A 17967-nucleotide genomic window follows, 5' to 3' on the forward strand; every position below is an offset into this window, starting at 1 on the left:
TTCTTTAGGTGTGAAGTGTGGGTGTTTGCGACAGCGTTCCGTCAACTTCACTCTTGTTTATTTTTTTGACAACTTTTCAGCATTGATGTTTGTCATTGCACAGTCAATTACTGTTCCTTCCACACACTGAAGGAAGCGTTTGTGTGGAAAGAGTTGAATTCAGTTTAACATCCACAAGCAACACGTTGCTGGGTCTTTATTCGTCACCTCCATCATCATCTTGTGTTGAGGAAGTGCCTTGTAAGTGGCCATTTGTTGTTCACCAACTTAGTTGCACTGCTATTCATGTTCACAGGATGTACCTCACCTTGGGAATTTTTTTTATGTTTCACACTCATGGATAGGTTGTCACCTGCTGTGATACACTTCTTTCACATCATGGTGAGAGCTTGTTAACATTTATTTAAGCTCTCGTAGTTGTCACCTTACCCATGTTGGTGTGATTGTTTGTTTTTTTTCCGAACAGTATGTATTCCTTGGGGTTTTTTTTCTTTCTGTTCACCGATGATTGTTGGATCAGCTGTCAGTTGGGTATGAAGTCATAACATGAGAATAGTGTGAGAGATTTAAAAAAAAAAAAATTATAACTTTTTCATGACGAGAAAACTTTTCTACTTTCAAGTCAAATGTTTGCATTAATCATCGAGTTAAATCTGTCTTTCTCATCCTTTAATACCTCCGGCCTTCACTACCCCCCATTTCTTTTTTGTTCCCCCCATTACCCAATAACTCGTGGTTGAACTGAGTTGGCATGTCACATGTTGGGTTAGTCCGACACACACAAATGCTGGCCCCCAACTTTAATGGGAAATGGTGTCAGGGAGGAGAGAGAGAGTGCACTTTGCATGCATCACAAAGTCATTCGTAGACGATCGGCAAATCAACACTACACATGAAATTTGAACCTATAACAGCATCCTAAAGCAATTTGTTCCGATGGCAACACCAAATAGAGCAACCCCTTTAATTTTCCAAAAGTGACTCCATTTGAGAAGTAGCTGCTCATAGTTATTTCCAATGGATCCTGCTCATTCTAACAATGAATAAGCAGTATTCCTTCTTTAACTGACGGATTTTCGAGATCAGTCCCGTAGCTGAACCTGAGCGAAGTACATTTGACTTGTAAATTGTGTTAACCCGTACCCTCATTATTCACAGTTTCTTCATTTGAAACGTGCACTTGTTGCATTCAAAGGAAGCCAAAATTGAAAGAACATTTGGTGTCCTAATGAAATGCTACTTTCTCTATCCCATCAAGATGGCCACCTTGCATGTTCAGACCTCTTGAGTTATCATGGCAGGATGCAAAATTAGAGCTCGAAACAACAATTAGACAAAAGTTGCTTTCTCACAACAGGTCTGTCATAAAATGTGTTGTTTTTTTTTTATTACGTATATTAAATGTAAATTTTTATACTACTACGAGTGCTACTGCTATAACTACCACTACAACACAACATACATTTCTCTGAAAGTGAAACACACAGGTTAGTCCTGATAAATACACCTCAGACACAATTATTATAACAGTTCTTTGGTCTGCTTATAAGTAGTGTCAAAGGCACTCAAGTTCACGTTGCAAGATGAACAACTGCTCAAATAAAAGCCTGCACTGTTCTGTGCAGTGGATTAATTACTCCTGCATGGTGTTGAGCCACTATCTATCTGCATACAGACAGCGTTTAGGCCTTGGCCCTCATGCATTTACCCTGAAAGGCTGTAGCCTTCAGCACAAGTTGGTCATGGCCCTTTCTGTCACCTGACGTGAGCAGATTACAGAGCAGCGAGGTGCTGGCAGGTAGGCTGGACCCATTCCTTGATAATTGAACTCAGCGTGGGTTCTCTGCAGCCCATTTAGCGACTAATTAATGGCCCCCTCCTTCCTGACGCCGGGTACAGACCTGTATCATCTCTGGCAATTCCTTTCACTTTCTAGCCATGCCAAGAATCCCAGTGCCAAACAGCTAAACGCACGAGGAGGGTCAAGGTCGGGACAGCAACGGGCTCTTGGCCCCAGCACATCATCTAACCAGGCAGATTCAAATCTTGGAGTTGGGGCAGGATAACACTCTGAATTAAACATCAACCATGCCCTTTCGGCACCTGTCTCGATATTTAAATATGAATTTGTCCTCAGCACATTTTGACAATGAAGTGTATTTCATTTGTCACCGAAATATCAAGCCCTTCTACTAAATGGCAAGGTACCGGTTTCAAAGGAGACTCCTGTGGGGCTTGCAGTGTTCTGTCCCCCTGAAATTGTTGCAAGACATAGCAAGAAACACGATAATTACACAAGGCTGTTGATGGGAAACCAAAAGGCATGTGCCTGTATTTGCTTTGCAATGTAACATGGCCAAGCAAGATTGCCATTTGAAATGGCATGCTTCACCACATATCGCCCACACTAACCTGGCGCGCTTGTAACTGCCGCAAGTGGTTTATAAACTGAGGGTATTCTTTACACTTCGAATGTCATTTGCTCCGTGGGAGAATTTGTTTTTGTGCGTCGTTAAAGCACTTTTGAAGAAGCTCAGTTTTAAGTTCCTCGTGACGATGCATTATAATGCACAGATACATCATCTGGGATGTTGGTTGAAGATGCAATTTAGTAAATGATAATTAATTGATTATTTTAGACCATCTTCTCTGCTGCCATCTGTTTTTTTTTGTTTTGTTTTTTTTAATTCGCTGTTATTTGCATGAAGGAATCGCAATTATCGAGAGTTTAAATTTAAATATGGACATTGAAGCAAAATGGACAACTGGAGACATACGTTGTATGTACAGTAAAAAGACTACTATAACTGATAATTCTGTGCAGGTGAAGATACAAGAGAAAGTGTTCAGGTATGATTGACATTGACCATAAATAAAGCTCCAAATAAGAGTGGGGGGACAAAACAATCTACAGCAATAAAATTCAGCAAGCATCCGCAGGCATTGTTATCGGTTCCAGGTTTGTTGATAAGATGAAAAGATCACTGCTTCACGTATAAACAGAAATTTCCATCCTTTGCACGGGAAACCAAGCTGCAAAGATAATGGTGGACATTTCATGCTGATGGATAACTGGAGATACTGCATCACATCAATGGCTACCCAAGTATGTGAGCAGGTGCACCCGGGATTTAGAGTAGGCCATCGACGTGCTCTGCAGCTTAAATTATGCAGTAAACCATCGTACGTGACGTGGACTGCATCTCCTCGAAGCGTAATCCTCCTGCATCCTCTTGTTATTTAACATTTGTCTGTTTGTATCCCAAACAAACCACCTGTGTGAAAATGTGTGTAAAACACCTGAAAAAAAAAAAACATTTAAAAAAAAAAACAAAAGTTTCAAGGGCATTTTTAAAGTCGTCGATGATCCCCTACCAGCAGAACTCGTTCTCCGTTACAATATCCAGGGCTCACCACTGTAATAATGTCACAAGTAACGTGTCAATAATACCAAGTCAATGTTCAAAGGAATGATCACAGCTGCTGCTTGCTGTGATCACTTGTCATCTCATTTATCCAAGCTAACATTGCTGCTTAGTTTTACGTTGCAACTAGGCCACGAGTCCAATAAATTACTTTTTCTTCATGATGGCAGACATTATCTTCTCATGTCAGAAATATGTTTTGATTCGAAATGTGTTTCAGAGGCATTTTGACTGCTAATTCTGTATTTTGATAGACTCTGCAAGGCCTAGCCTCTGTGAACTTTGTGACGATGAATTTCCAAGGCCCAGCCAAGCACTGACAGTTTCCTCTCCCAAATGTGACAATTCTTCATTTTATCAAATCTGATTGTTTAATCCAATAAATTTTACCATTCAGCTTTATGTCAAGGGATCTTTTTCATCATCGGCCCCAACAATTGTCTCATCATTATGGACTGGCATTTGTGACAAGAAATAAGATTAAAGCAAAGAAGAACAAGAAATAGAGCAATCAGAGATTGCAGATCTTTGCCAGGACTTGTTTTTTGTGGTGTTTGTGTCGATATGTGTGGTGCTTATGTACTGGTGTGTTACGTAATTAATAAGACACATAACTAGAACTGCCACTTTATAACTGCTGGTGGTGATGACCGGCTCCCAAGACGTCCCGCTTTGATGCAACCCCACTTTGATTGGACACCTGACCTTGACCCATGACATTTATTATTATTCAAATTAATTCAGAATGGGATTAAAGTCATTTCAAATCAAATGGAAGACCAAATAGGTGCACTCCTGCATTGGAGTAATCAGAAGGAACCCAAGCAAGCAAAAATGAACTCATCAGGAGGAACCTGGATAGGACTCGCATTTCATCTGCTACTCCTCTACCTTCAAATCCATCCATGCACAGCCAAGTAAATCTTATTGAAAAAATAAATAATAACCCAGATCAAAAAATTTAATAATTATGGCTGCGAGACCATGCGTCTGATATGATTAAAATTTAGAAGATATATTCTGAATCGCTACTAAATCATAATTGTGAAGCTTCTTGTAGAATGTAGATCAATGAAGCGGTTCAAGATAAATAATATTTTTTACGATTTCCGCTCAACCCAATATGGCTGTCAGACCATGTGACCTATCACTTATTTGTGAATACCCTGGTATCCCCAAGACCTGCGGAACATTTGTGTGAAGTTCCCCTCGATCTGTCCAGCCGTTCTGGAGAAGAAGATTTTAGTAGGTTTTAGGGTAAATTCAACATGGCTGCCAAACCATGTGACCCGTGGAATCATATGTGTGAACGCCTTTGTTCCTCATGGATAGGCGGTCATATTTGTATAGTTTCACCTCAATTTGTTCAACCATTTCAGAGAAGAAGATTTTTGAAGGTCTAAAAATAACAATAAAAACAACAACATGGATGCCGACCCACGTGACTGATCGCATCATCAATTTTGTTTTTTCTGTGGACCAATTTATCCGTAGATGACCCTCAAAAAGTTTCATACGGATCGGATATAGCGTTCTCTATATGCAATTGTAATGTCATAATGAAGGAACCTATGACAACATGAAAAAAAATCGCACTCATTCCACATGAGGAGTACTTACCATTTGCCAAATTTCAACTTTTTTCCTTGGTGCGGTTTCACAAATACAGAGTTCCAAAGTTTTTCCAATCTTCCAACATGGCTGCCACACCACGTGACCTATGACGTCAGAATTATCATAAATACATTATACATGAATAGTCACTCTGATTATGAAAATTTTGTCTCAATCCGACAAGCGGTTTCAGAGAAAAACACAAAGGTTCTGTGCGGACAAAGAAACAAACGGATAAATGGACCCTCCCTGTCCTCTGGCGAGGGTAAGAAGGGAGGTGCAGCAAACTACAAATGTAATTCTGAATTGTACAACTTACAATTTATGTGTACGTGATTTGAAAATGTAAATGTCTGCATTGTTGCACTCACAAATTTGTGGGGGGTTGGGGAGGAGAGAGGGGATTGATTTGGCAATGTTTGTCTCATCAGTTTGTCACGAGTTGGGCTGATATGCAAGGAAACATTATTTGTCATGAATCCTTTTCAACCTCCTGAATTTCCTCTTGTGATCTTTATGTTTAATTTCCACTCACCACCACCACCACCACTACCATCACCCACCTCAGTGTTGTTTCCAAATTAGGCAGTTACTCACTCTTTACATTTATATCTCTGGACAGAATTATGGACAGCACACTGTATAATGTATCATGTGATCAGGTTACCTGCTCTTGACTTCTTCAAACTTGTTTTTTTAGGTTGAATGTAAAATTGTCTTTTTTTTTTTTAACCTTTTCAGGTCTTTTAAATATTTGTGTAACTGGAGCCTGTGGAGTAACTGCTGCAATCTATCTGTCTGGGTCCTTTCTGACATCTTTGTTCCTTTCACACTACTTTCTAAAAAAAAATTCACAATTATCTTTATTCATTCTAATTCTTGCTTTCTTTTTCACCTCGTTTACTCCATGTTCTTCTCTTTCATTATCTATCTCTCTAAGTGAGTCCAAGGAGAAGTGAATTCTTGCAGAAATTTTTTCTGTAAGGCTCACTTGGCTGCGCCTGGATGGGTTTGAGGGTTGTGGAGTAGCGGCTGAAACCCGAATCCTATCCAGGTCCTCCTGATGACTCCATCTTTGCTCTGTACTTCTTGGGGTTCCTTCTTGGTCTTCCGTTTCATTGTGTTTATTCCATATCCTGATACAATGTGGACTGTGCTTCCCCGCTGATGGACCTCCGTTAGCTTTTACATGTTGCTGTGTTTGAGCCTGGGGTGTAACTGCTGAAATCTATCGATCTGGGTTCCTCCCGACATCTCTGTTCCTTTCACATTACTTTCCAAAAATTTTTTCACAATTCTCTTCATTCATTCTAATTCTTGCTTTTTCTTATTTTTCATCTATTTTACTCTCTATTCTTCTCTTTCCTTATCTATTGAAGGTGAAGTGAATTCTTGCAGAAATTTTCCTGAAAGGCTCATTTGGCTGCTTCTGGATGGGTATGAAGGTTGTGGAGTAGTGGCTGAAACCCGAATCCTATTCAGGTTCCTCCTGATGACTCCATCTTTGCTCTTTACTTCTGGTTCAACCTGGTCTTCCGTTTCATTGTTTCCCAATGTCCGTTAAACTCTCCCATGCTTCCTGATCCTGAGAAACTTAAATTTGATGGCCATTGAAGTAACAGTTTGATTAATATAATGAGATATGTAAAGCTGATGCACCTGAGAAAGAAGCAAGTATAGATGCACGAAAAGTTGTCTACATCAAAGGTTTGTCCTTGCTCAGACATATGAAAGGTGTTTGCTAATAAGGTGGACTGGCAGGATAGCCTCGAGGTCTGCACACTCGCCTCAGCTGTCTAGCCTGGGTTTGAATCTCAACGAACTGTCATCCTGATGTTTTGCATGCAGGACAAGGCATTAATCTTTGTGCCATCCCTAGGATGGACATTAAACTGGGCATCCTGTTTGCTCATACTACTTGGTGGATGTTAAAGATCACACGATGTTCTTTGCGAAGAGCAGGCGAGCTATTGCCCCACACTGCACTGACTAAGTTACAAATCACTGCTCTGAACTACAGGGGGAATTGCATCAGCCAATCAGCTGCCCACCCTCTCCCACTTTTCCCCTCGGCCAGTGTTATTACACGCAGCCATATGCTGTATCGCAAAGAAGAACTACATATAGAAATTGAATATTAAGTTGTGTCTTGAATATAAACCTGAAACGTATATTATATTTAATAACAATGTTCTCCTGCCATTTGGTTAGTGAAAAGTACATTTTTATATACCACGAGACATACCCCTCCCACTCCCCTTGAAAACCATGCTATTTCCAGACCTGAGTAGGTCGTCACCATGATTATGTTGCTAGATAGGAGTCTAGTGTTAAAAATGTGTAAATTTAACTTTTCCTCTGGCTTTATAAGAATCACTGCCCAGTAACTGGTGTGTGAGTGATACACACTCACTCACTTGTGCAACCTTGAGGCTGCTGGTTGCATCATTGATTATAGACGCGGCGATGCCGCTGATGCAATGCCCCTATTACAGGACACTGCTGTTCATTTCTTTGACTTCGGAGGTATGATAGGCTGAGTCAACCCCACCTGGTGTTAATTCAGTAGCTGATGGGGTTCAAACTCAGGACCCTAGGATCCCAAGCCAGCCACCCTAACCACTAAGCCAACGCCAGGGTTTTGTGTGATTGGTGGAGTGGAGGAATGACAGAGACAGAATGCAGCTGTTGAATAAAGAAACAAATTGGTGCATTGAACATGAAGAACAATTGAAATTGTTTTTAAAAAGACCACATTTCACAAAAGTGTGACACGAGCAATTATGAGAAGTTCTTTAGTGCTGCTGGTTAAGTGCTTGTTGCATTGTTCACAAGACTTGCAAAGGACCATAAACATATTTCGATAAATATAAATAATTGTGCGTGTACAAAGTTATTTCTTTTTTTTGAAGGGATATCAGAGGATTTCAAAAAGGCCAAGAAAATGTAAACTGACATGGCAGAAGAAGAGCAAAAAAAAAGAGACTGTGCACAATGAGAACACTTACAAGACTACTCTTAAATCCCACTTCAGCCATTTTCACCATCACGTCTTAGCGGGAAGTATCCTGATAATTTAAGCTTCATTTCATCTAATAAAGTGAGTGACTGTCAAGCTGGGTTGAGTGCTCCACCGGGGTACACATGCGTAGCAAGAAAATCTCTCGATTTGTCGGGCATGGCGAGTGAACTAGCGGAAGGGCATGGTTTTATATTGCATTTCTCATCTCTCATTATGCAATATCAAACTTGTGAAAGTTTTACTTTTTGACATTAATTTATTGTTTGTACTATACAGTAACTAAAGTTTTGATTATCGGTACAGAGCTCATGAGACGAGACCGTTTTTTGCATTCCCATCTGAATCCACGTAGCTCATGATGGTCAGATCACAAATTCAAATCCAGTACACTGTATTGATTGATCCAATATTAAAATTCATTTTTCTTTTGCAACTAAGATGTGTCTTCCAATAATATTTGATCACAAAGCTCTGAGAAGATAGCTGTTGTCTCAGGCTCACAGATAGCTTTTTGTTATTTTCTTTCAATGAGCAGCGAGCTCTCTCCACTTTGGATTCACTTTTGCTGAGTTAAATGATTTGGTCTGTTTCTTGTTTCTGGCCTAGCACATACCTCAATAAGCTGCCAGTATCCCAGATTCAAATGTCATAACACAGTGTGTTGTTTTGTACATCGCCAACTAATGTATTTGTAATCCATGGAAATCGCACTCCTCATTATGCCATTAAACGTGGTGTTTGATTTACGGTTAAAGTGGTTGGCTTAAGATCATAAGGTCTTCAGCTTGAGCCCCTGTCGCACCATTAAATAACACCGGGTGGGTTGAGTCAGCCTGTCATCCTTCCAAGGTCGGTAAAATGAGTACCAGCTTACTGGAAACGGGGTACTGCATCAGCGACACAACCACGCTCCCAGCCGTGATGCAACCAGCAGCCACAGGCTGCATACGAAATCACAACAATTATTATGCTATTTCTCATGAAGTTGGAGTCGGTGGCTCATGAAGCATGTACCGTTGATGTAAGTCTTTCACGAAGTGGATGGCCGAGCCAAATGTATAACTGAAACTTGGAAAAACATTCCGATTTGGCCAGTGTGCCAACGATACCTCACCGACTCGTCATCAAATGACACTATGGGACCTTCAGTGTCCACCAACTGATGCTCGCAGATGGGTCACCAGATTAATGGCCATCTGAGGGACGTCACAATGTGATGCAACACCACCTGCAAAATAGCAATTCAACCGTTTGTAGTTGAACTGAAAATTGAAGACAGACGGGATAGACAGCTCAAAGGAAAGTGTGCTCCCTCGGCACCGTGCTGTCGGAAACCCCAAGAAAGACTGCTGACCGCATTGCAAATCTTAAAAGCTTAATTACATCGATTATATCTGCAATTGGGAAGAGCAATCAATCACATCTCACCTAATCAATTACCCCAAGCTGCGACTCTGATTATATAATTATAAACTCGAATAGCCCAACTAGTCAAAAGAAGATCTCTTTCTGTGAAGATAATTAATTAGTTTAATAGCTTAACAACTACTGTTAATGAAAACAAACGCTCAACATAATAAACCTTTCATCGACAGCAAACATAATGAATAATGAACCATCACATTTCCTTCTTATTATTTTTTTTTTCCATAAAACAGTCCTTGGCCCATACCAGGGGCTTGGCGGTGTCTGGTCCAACAACAAACAACTGGTGCAAAAGCTTGTGGAGGCATTTGTTTGGCAGGGTTCCACAGTATTGAAATGCATTCCATACTTTCCCATCAAACAGTCTGTACGTAGCAGGACCTTCGTTCAATGATCTTTAAGGGTTGGCTAAACTTGGTTTGGCCTTTCCTGTTGAATCCAGGTTTCCCGACATGAACGAACGAAACACACTGATCGGCGGGAGATCTTGCTCCACGGCACTTGTCTGTGCCTTGTTTAGACTTCTTTTGTCTCTGTTGAACACTGTGTCTCACTGCCTTGTGCTCCGCAGCAGGCACACTGGAATGTGGATCACTAATGTGCAACTTGGTTTGTCGTGCACATCCATGTAAAAGGTCAGCAGGAGTCTTCCGTGCTGTTGCATGTCTTGTGGCTTGTTAGGGTTGCAAGAATTTGGTCACAAATTATTTCCAGTGCTTCCCTTCGAAGTTTGCAGTGTGTAAACAGTTCTTGAGCACTCTGTTAAAATGTTCTATCTCCCCGTTTGCTGGTGGGTAATAGACATTAACTACAGCAGTGCTTAATGTTTTTTTTTCTTTAAGGAATGTTTCAAACTCAGCTGAAACAAACTGAGATCCATTGTCAGACTAGTTATTGCAGGTTTCCCTTGTGGTTGAACACTGTAGTCAGGAACTTGATAACTGTAGCAGAGGTCGCTTGGGAAGTAAAGGCTGCTTCTGGCCCACTGCTGAAGTAGTTGATTAAGGTAATGGCAGAGTGGCAATCATTTGGGGCTTTATTAAACAGTCCCACCACATCCATGGCAGTGGTTTCTCTTGACAGCATTATGTGGAGGAACTGGTTACAATGGCGGCGCCCAAGTGACCGCTGTTTTATCATGCATTTGGCAAGTAATGCAGGATTCAATGACAATTGCTCCTTGGCTTTTTTCACAAGATCTTGGCTATTGGTTGTTCACCTTGGTGTCTTGGTTTTCTATAGGTTTTCTTGGCGTATAGGTTTTCTATTATCATCGCTTTTCTGAAACCTTGTGAATTCTTGGTTTTTTTCATTGGCTTACCTTGGCATTTATGAAAATCAGGAGTGGTCACACTGATTGCTACTTGAGAGCTCAACCCTGGCCATCAGTCAAGGTCGCTGAGCTTTTGTTTAGTTCTCACAATTCTTTCGTGTGTATCATGAGCCAGCTGGATGAACTTTGGTTGAAGTTCTGTTGGGACGATCACCCGAGAGTCTTGATATTGTGTCAAAAAGAAAAATAATTGCCGCTCACTTGCTGCAGAGCTGAACTTGCTCTCATACCCCAAAAGGAGACATCTGGCAAATGCATAACTGGTGTCCAATCTCCTTACTCTGCATGGACTATAAAATGATTTATAAAGCTCTTTCCAATTGCTTCAAACTGTGATTGGGGAAATTGTCCACCCAAATCAATCTTTCTGTGTACCCAAGAGGACAACGCATGATGTAGTGTTTTTATTGTTTACGATATGATTGATATTTGTGTGTTTGAACAAAGAAATGGTGGTTTGCTCTTTTTAGATCAAGAAAATGCTTTTGGTACGATTGATCATCATTACCTTTTTTCTGTTTTACCGGGGTATGGTTGTGGGAAGAATTTAATATCTCATATTCAGTTAATGTTGCTCAAAGTCTATAATATTCTGTTGCAGCCTTTTTTAGTCAGTACTGGCATTTGGCAAGGGTGCCCTTTATCTGGCACACGTTATTACCTCTCCATTGAGCCTCTGCTTGTCCTGCTGGATACTCACCTCCATGTTTTTCTCCCCTGCCAAGGGCAGTCCAGTTAAGGCAATAACCTACGCCCTACATGGATGACTTTTGTGCAGTTGTTCATTCTGATGATTTATGCCTCTGCCATGGTCCAGTCTGTCCATATGCTTAGTTTTTGGCAGTTCTACAAAAGTCAACTGGCAAAAAAGCAAATCTCTCTCTCTCCCCCCCCCCCACCTTGTTCCACAAAATGACACCACCCCTCCAAACATGCCAGGGCTCAAATGAGCATGATATGGGATCCACTATCTAAGAGTTTTTCTTGCCACTTGAGATCGTGCTTCAAAAAATGGGAATCACTGATGATTAAAATTGACCAGCGATTACTAAAATGGAGAGGTTTATTGAGTCGGGTCTCTTATTGGGGTCGAACTCTGGTTAAAAAAATGCCTTGCAGCATCAATGATGTGGCATGAATTTATGGTACTACAGGCCCCAGCTTACATTCTTAAAAAGCTCCAGATTATTTTTATTGACTTTTTTGGAAGAGGAAAGCACTGGATCTGGCTCAGCGTACTAAGTCTGCCCGTTGCTGAGGATGGACAGGGGTTGATCGATGTTCAAACTCGTAAAGTGATGGCTTTTCACCTCCTCTCGATACACAGGCTGCTCTCCACTGATGTTTTGTGTGAAAGTCTTTGCTCACTGCCTACTTGGGCAAGCCAGGAAACTCAGCTTTGTCCACCAACTCTTTCTTATTGACATCAAGAGAGTTGATGTAACATTGGTCCCTCTGTTCTCCAAAAACATTGTTCGTCATAGACCTGCAGAGCCGCAAGCTCACTGCAGAGGAATGCTTCAAATTAGTCTTTCTGCAGCGATTAAGTGGTTTGTTGTGTACAAGACACCAATTGTCGAGCATTGTGGGAACTTGCAATGGAGGTTGGCACATTATATTTTAGCTTCCAATTTTTATCGCATCATATTTGTTCTTATAACTCAGAAATGTGTCCCTTATCCGATGGCCCTGAAACAATTTTTCATACTTTTGTTGGGTACCCGAGGTTAGCCCCCATTTTTACAACTTTATCACGTGTAATCCAGGGGCTACAATCTTTTTAGGCAATTACCGTCCTCGCTTAACGTCATCCTGCTTCATGTTGTTTTGTTAATATGTCACTGATCTATTTGAGAACATACTCCTTTAAAGTGCAACGTTCCTTTATAGTTTATAATGTGGTGTACAGTGGATAACTACCGCACGCTCATCTGCATCAAAACACTTAAACATCGACTTCAGTGGCCAAACTAATGGTTTTCCTGGTTTTAATAAAGCTACATTATAAGCCGTACCATAAATACCAGTGTATATGTATAATCCAGAGTACAGACAGTATAAGTCTTATATACACCGGGATTTACATGATGACTCGTACCTCCATATTTACAGTACCTTTGTGATGCGGAGCTCCAAATTTATTGGGGATTTGGTAATGTTGACAATCCGAACAGGGAAGGCAGCTCCAAGGTGTTTGGTAAATACAGTATTAAATTGTTTGTTGAAAATTATTTAAAACTTATGCTGTATATGTAATTTTAGATATCTTTTTAGATATATGTACTGTATATCTTTTGTCTGGCGATTAAATATACATTCCATAGAACCAAATCCCCTTCCCCCTATTTCCATCAATTCTTATGGGGAAATTGGATTCGCTTTAAGTCGTTCTGGTTAAAGTCGCACTTTTTACAAGAACATAACGTAACTGAAGAACGTAATGTTAAACTTGGACTTACAATATTTGTTCTCTTAAGCAAAACTTGCTCTATATTTATCGAGCAATCGTATGCAAAAGACTCACCTTTTAGTTGATGATGCTGTGATGATTTTTAAAGCCTCAGTTACGTATTGAATTTGAATCTAATGATTGTGTACTTTTTTTTCACAACAGTGGTGTTCAAGGGAATCTCTTTGCAGCCTAACTACAGGACTTCTCAGAGTCAATTATGAGTTTTAGTCATTGTGTCATGTTACCTTTGTGTTGTTTTTATTGTTTAAAATACCTGTCGATGTATTTTTTTGTTTGCAATTTAAGCCAATGGTTCTCCTTTTCGACACCATTGCCTATAATTGTGTGAAATAATTTCTTGCAATTAAGAGGAACTAATTCTCTCCCCTCGCTCTTTCCTCGCTCTCCTTCCTCGCTCTCCTTCCTCGCTCTCCTTCCTCGCTCTCCTTCCTCGCTCTCCTTCCTCTCCTTCTCTTCCTCTACTCTTTCCTTTTGCTCTCCTTCCTCTCGCTCTCTTTCCTCTCGCCCTCCTTCCTCTCGCCCTCCTTCCTCTCGCCCTCCTTCCTCTCGCCCTCTTTCCTCTCACCCTCCTTCCTCTCGCCCTCCTTCCTCTCGACCTCCTTTCCTCTCGACCTCCTTCCTCTCGCCCTCATTCCTCTCGACCTCATTCCTCTCAACCTCATTCCTCTCGCCCTCATTCCTCTCGCCCTCATTCCTCTCGCCCTCATTCCTCTCGACCTCATTCCTCTCGCCCTCATTCCTCTCGCCCTCATTTCTCTCGCCCTCCTTCCTCTCGCCCTCCTTCCTCTCGCCCTCCTTCCTCTCCCCCTCCTTCCTCTCGACCTCCTTCCTCTCGACCTCCTTCCTCTCGACCTCCTTCCTCTCGACCTCCCTCCTCTCGACCTCCTTCCTCTCGACCTCTTTCCTCTCGCTCTCCTTCCCTCTCTGTTTTCCTCTCTCCTTCCTTCTCTCACTCTCTCCCTCTCCTCTTTGTCTTTGTCTTTCTCATTTTTCCCTGTTACTTTATCCCCTTTCTGTTGTGCTCAACTGTTTCCCTGCTACCCCACTGTCAATATAATCTTGTTCTTCCATTAGCCTCACTCTCGTATAGAGAGAGAAGAAAAAGTAAAAACATAATGGCACGAATCAGCACCTCCCTCGAGTGCATTCTAGTTGTTTTTTCAAATTTTCCTGAAGCATTGGCTTTTCTTCGATTTAAAATGACTGTTCAGTCATCACCAGGTGTGCCTACCTGTCACTTTGCAGACAGGTTTCATTAAGACAGCATGTTGGACTTCACAAACATACTTCATATGACATGTATATCTATGAGTCTCGATGAGGATTTAAAATGAAGTGAAACATGCGAAGCTTGCAATATGCATGTATGTATGTATTTTTAATAACACATAGTAGTTGTTGCTGTTGTCATTGTTTGTGTGCTTCTTCCAAGTACTTTTATGTATTTTTATATTACTTCCCAAAATATTACTATACTATTATAAAGCCCATCAAAAATGACGGGTTGGAACAGTTCACTTTAGGGTGCAGGTGCGTGAGCATGCCAAAGTATGAAGCCTGGGCCGCGTGTCAGGTGTGCTTATATCTTCTTGATTTATTACACATCCTACAGACGTAAATGAACACTCGTTTTACTCTGCGTGCATTGCTCATCACGTGCAGAGAATTTCACCTCCCTGCGCCTTGTATTTGTTATTTTTTTTAAAACGCTTCTTTACACCACCATTGAGGCTCAGTTGCAAGTCACCGTCTACATTTCCAAAAGATGAGACATAATTACTCTTTAATTGAAAATGTTTTTCGAGTTTTTTAATCCTGAAAAAATAGACCACAGTGAACACACAGTCGTGTTGAAAGATTGGCCTTGAAAACCATTCTTAAATCATCCTTTTGAAGGGGGACAAACATCACACAAATAAATGCACAAACACACACTGATGTATATGGTAAGATAATTTTGTGTGCTCCTTCCATGTCCTAAATGGGTTCCTGCTGTCATAGAAAAATAAATATTAACCATTTCAACTGCGATGTGAAGCTTCCATTCCTGCTTCTTCTTCTTCTTCTTCTTCTTCTTCTTCTTCTTCTTCTTCTTCTTCTTCTTCTTCTTCTTCTTCTTCTTCTTCTTCTTCTTCTTCTTCTTCTTCTTGTTCTTGTTCTTGTTCTTGTTCTTGTTCTTGTTCTTGTTCTTGTTCTTGTTCTTGTTCTTGTTCTTGTTCTTGTTCTTGTTCTTGTTCTTGTTCTTCTTCTTGTTCTTCTTCTTGTTCTTCTTCTTGTTCTTCTTCTTGTTCTTCTTCTTGTTCTTCTTCTTGTTCTTCTTCTTGTTCTTGTTCTTCTTCTTGTTCTTGTTGTTGTTCTTCTTCTTCTTCTTCTATGCTGGAAAGAAGGCTTTTAAGACAGACATGTTTAAGTTTAAATGGACAAAATTTTTGTTCCAAGTAAATCGATTATTAGCTTTCCATCCCAGTAAATCGATTGTTGCACTTTCAACCCAGTAAAATGATGATTAACTTTCCAATGGTACCAGTTTTTAGCTCGCCTGTTCGAAGAACAGAGAGCTATAGCGATACCCCCGGTGTGAGCGTCAGCGTGAGCGTGAAAATGTAAAAGTTTTTGGTGCAAGTTATTTAGAAGCTTGCCATTCATTTAGTATGTGTACTAGGATGCTGATATTTGGCATGGAGGTTCCTTTGGGGTATTCTATTGGTGTAGTGAAGTTGAAATTTAAAAATAATTTCAAATGTTTTAAATTTTTGACCTGTTTTGAACTTAACTTTTTTGTAGCGCATCAACGTTAAAGTTTTTGGTGCAAGTTATTTAGAAGCTTGCCATTCATTTAATATGTGTTCTAGAATGCTGATATTTGGCATGGAAGTTCCTTTAGGGTATACTATTGGTGCAGTGAAGTTGAAATTAAAAAATAATTTCAAATGTTTTAAATTTTTGACCTGTTTTGAACTTAACTTTTTTGTAGCGCATCAACGTTAAAGTTTTTGGTGCAAGTTATTTCGAAGCTTGCCATTAATGTAATATGTGTACTAGGATGCTGATATTTGGCATGGAGGTTCCTTTGGGGTATATTATTGGTGTAGTGAAGTTGAAATTAAAAAGAATTTCAATTTTTTTTAATTTTTGACCTGTTTTGAACTTAACTTTTTTGTAGCACATCAACGTTAAAGTTTTTCACTTTCTAATGTTTTTTATCTACCACACTATTTTTGACTGATTACAATATACAAATACATATATTGCTTTTAAATTATTTGGATCAGACTTCACTGCAATGCTTTATAAAAAATATTTTTAGACTAGTCTTTTTAAAACGATAAATGTATAAACAGGCGAGCATCGGGTGGCTTTGACAGCAACTCTGGTTATTATTCTACGACAGCAGGAACCGATAAAGCTCGAGGTCTTGCTGCATCGTCATCTTTGTGTGACACACACACAGAACAATGCATCTAATTTTAGTGAAATATTATGTTGCAGTTAACTGTGTTTAACACTTTTACCATTTATCAGTCTGTGTTTGTTGTACAATGTGTTACTTCTATTGTCGTTGTATTCAATTAATTTTCTCTCCACTTTATTTTCTGTGCAACGGAAGCAAACTTTTCATCTGTTTTCCCTCCTGGTATCCACTCACCACCTCAGTATGATCAGTGATGAGAACAAGGTTGGTTTGTGCATTTTCTGACTGTGCTTCACAACAGCAGCCAAATGACAAATCATCCAGTTGCCCTGCCGAGTACGCTGGGGAAGTGTTCCAGAGACCTAGTGTTGGAATGACAAAATCACATTGATTTTTTTCACACCACCCAATTATCCCACCATCCAGCAGCTGCAAATCCTCAGGACATGTGCGGCACGTCTCACTAACTCTGCTAACTCTTCCTGCATCTGCCCGGCACTCTTGAGTAATAACAAGGCTTTGAGGCTCTGAAAGCCCATATTTTAGCACTCCACCACTCTTTGCTTTTTTGCCGTTCATTGGATCTGTGGTCGGAAGGGATGTAATTTTGCTTTATGTTTGATGACAAATGAGAACCTCTTTTGCTTTTCATGGTAAAAGTGTTTCAGGTTTGAATTGTTCAGGTTATGCAGGTCACCCATTCATCCAATAAATTAGGTCAAAGGTATTTTTTAACAATAATCCATCAAATGCTCTCCTTCTTTGTATGGGTATTTCAGAAAGCTGTGAAGGAGAATACAAAACGACGAGAGGCAGAGGCGAAGTTGAAGAGAGCAAAACTGGCGAAGGAGAAAGCTGAAAACGAAAAACTGGAGAAACAGAAAAAGAAGCAACAGCTTTTAGAAGGTTTTTGAGCTCTGCTTTCTGTTGATTTTTTTTTCTTCTTCTTCAGCTTCTGCAATATTGTTTCCTTTACAATATTAGGTAACATCTTCCCTTTCTGGCTTTTTTGATTGCAGTTATACCTTTTGCACATTCTTGTTGCCAATTTTATTTTTTTTCCTTTCATCGGACCTCTTATAGGCGATGTTTACTTAATTTCCCCCCACCTTCTTTCCATCCTCAAAGTCCATTTTTCACTGCCAACAGTCATCTTTCTCTCCATGCAGTAAAGTGTGCTTTCCTTCTTGCATGGCTGCATGCACCTAAATTCCATGCTGCTGAGGGCCTGTGCAGCCCACCTCACTTGCTTGCCCTTGCTGC

The 17967-nt window shown here is 40.3% G+C and overlaps 1 protein-coding gene across 1 annotated transcript in view; it reads left to right on the plus strand.

The window, feature by feature from the left end:
- The window catches only part of LOC147008646 (protein diaphanous homolog 2-like), a 468186-nt gene that overhangs the window by 391840 nt on the left and 58379 nt on the right, over positions 1–17967 (plus strand). The window contains exon 24 of the mRNA XM_085863759.1: positions 17484–17610. Coding sequence (XP_085719885.1) covers positions 17484–17610 — 127 coding nt within the window. The remainder of the gene's footprint in view (positions 1–17483; positions 17611–17967) is intronic.

The sequence above is a fragment of the Eptatretus burgeri genome, chromosome 18 (assembly GCF_056783735.1).
Source record: "Eptatretus burgeri isolate ZD-2024b chromosome 18, Ebu_testis_v1, whole genome shotgun sequence".
Lineage (NCBI taxonomy): Eukaryota > Metazoa > Chordata > Myxini > Myxiniformes > Myxinidae > Eptatretus > Eptatretus burgeri.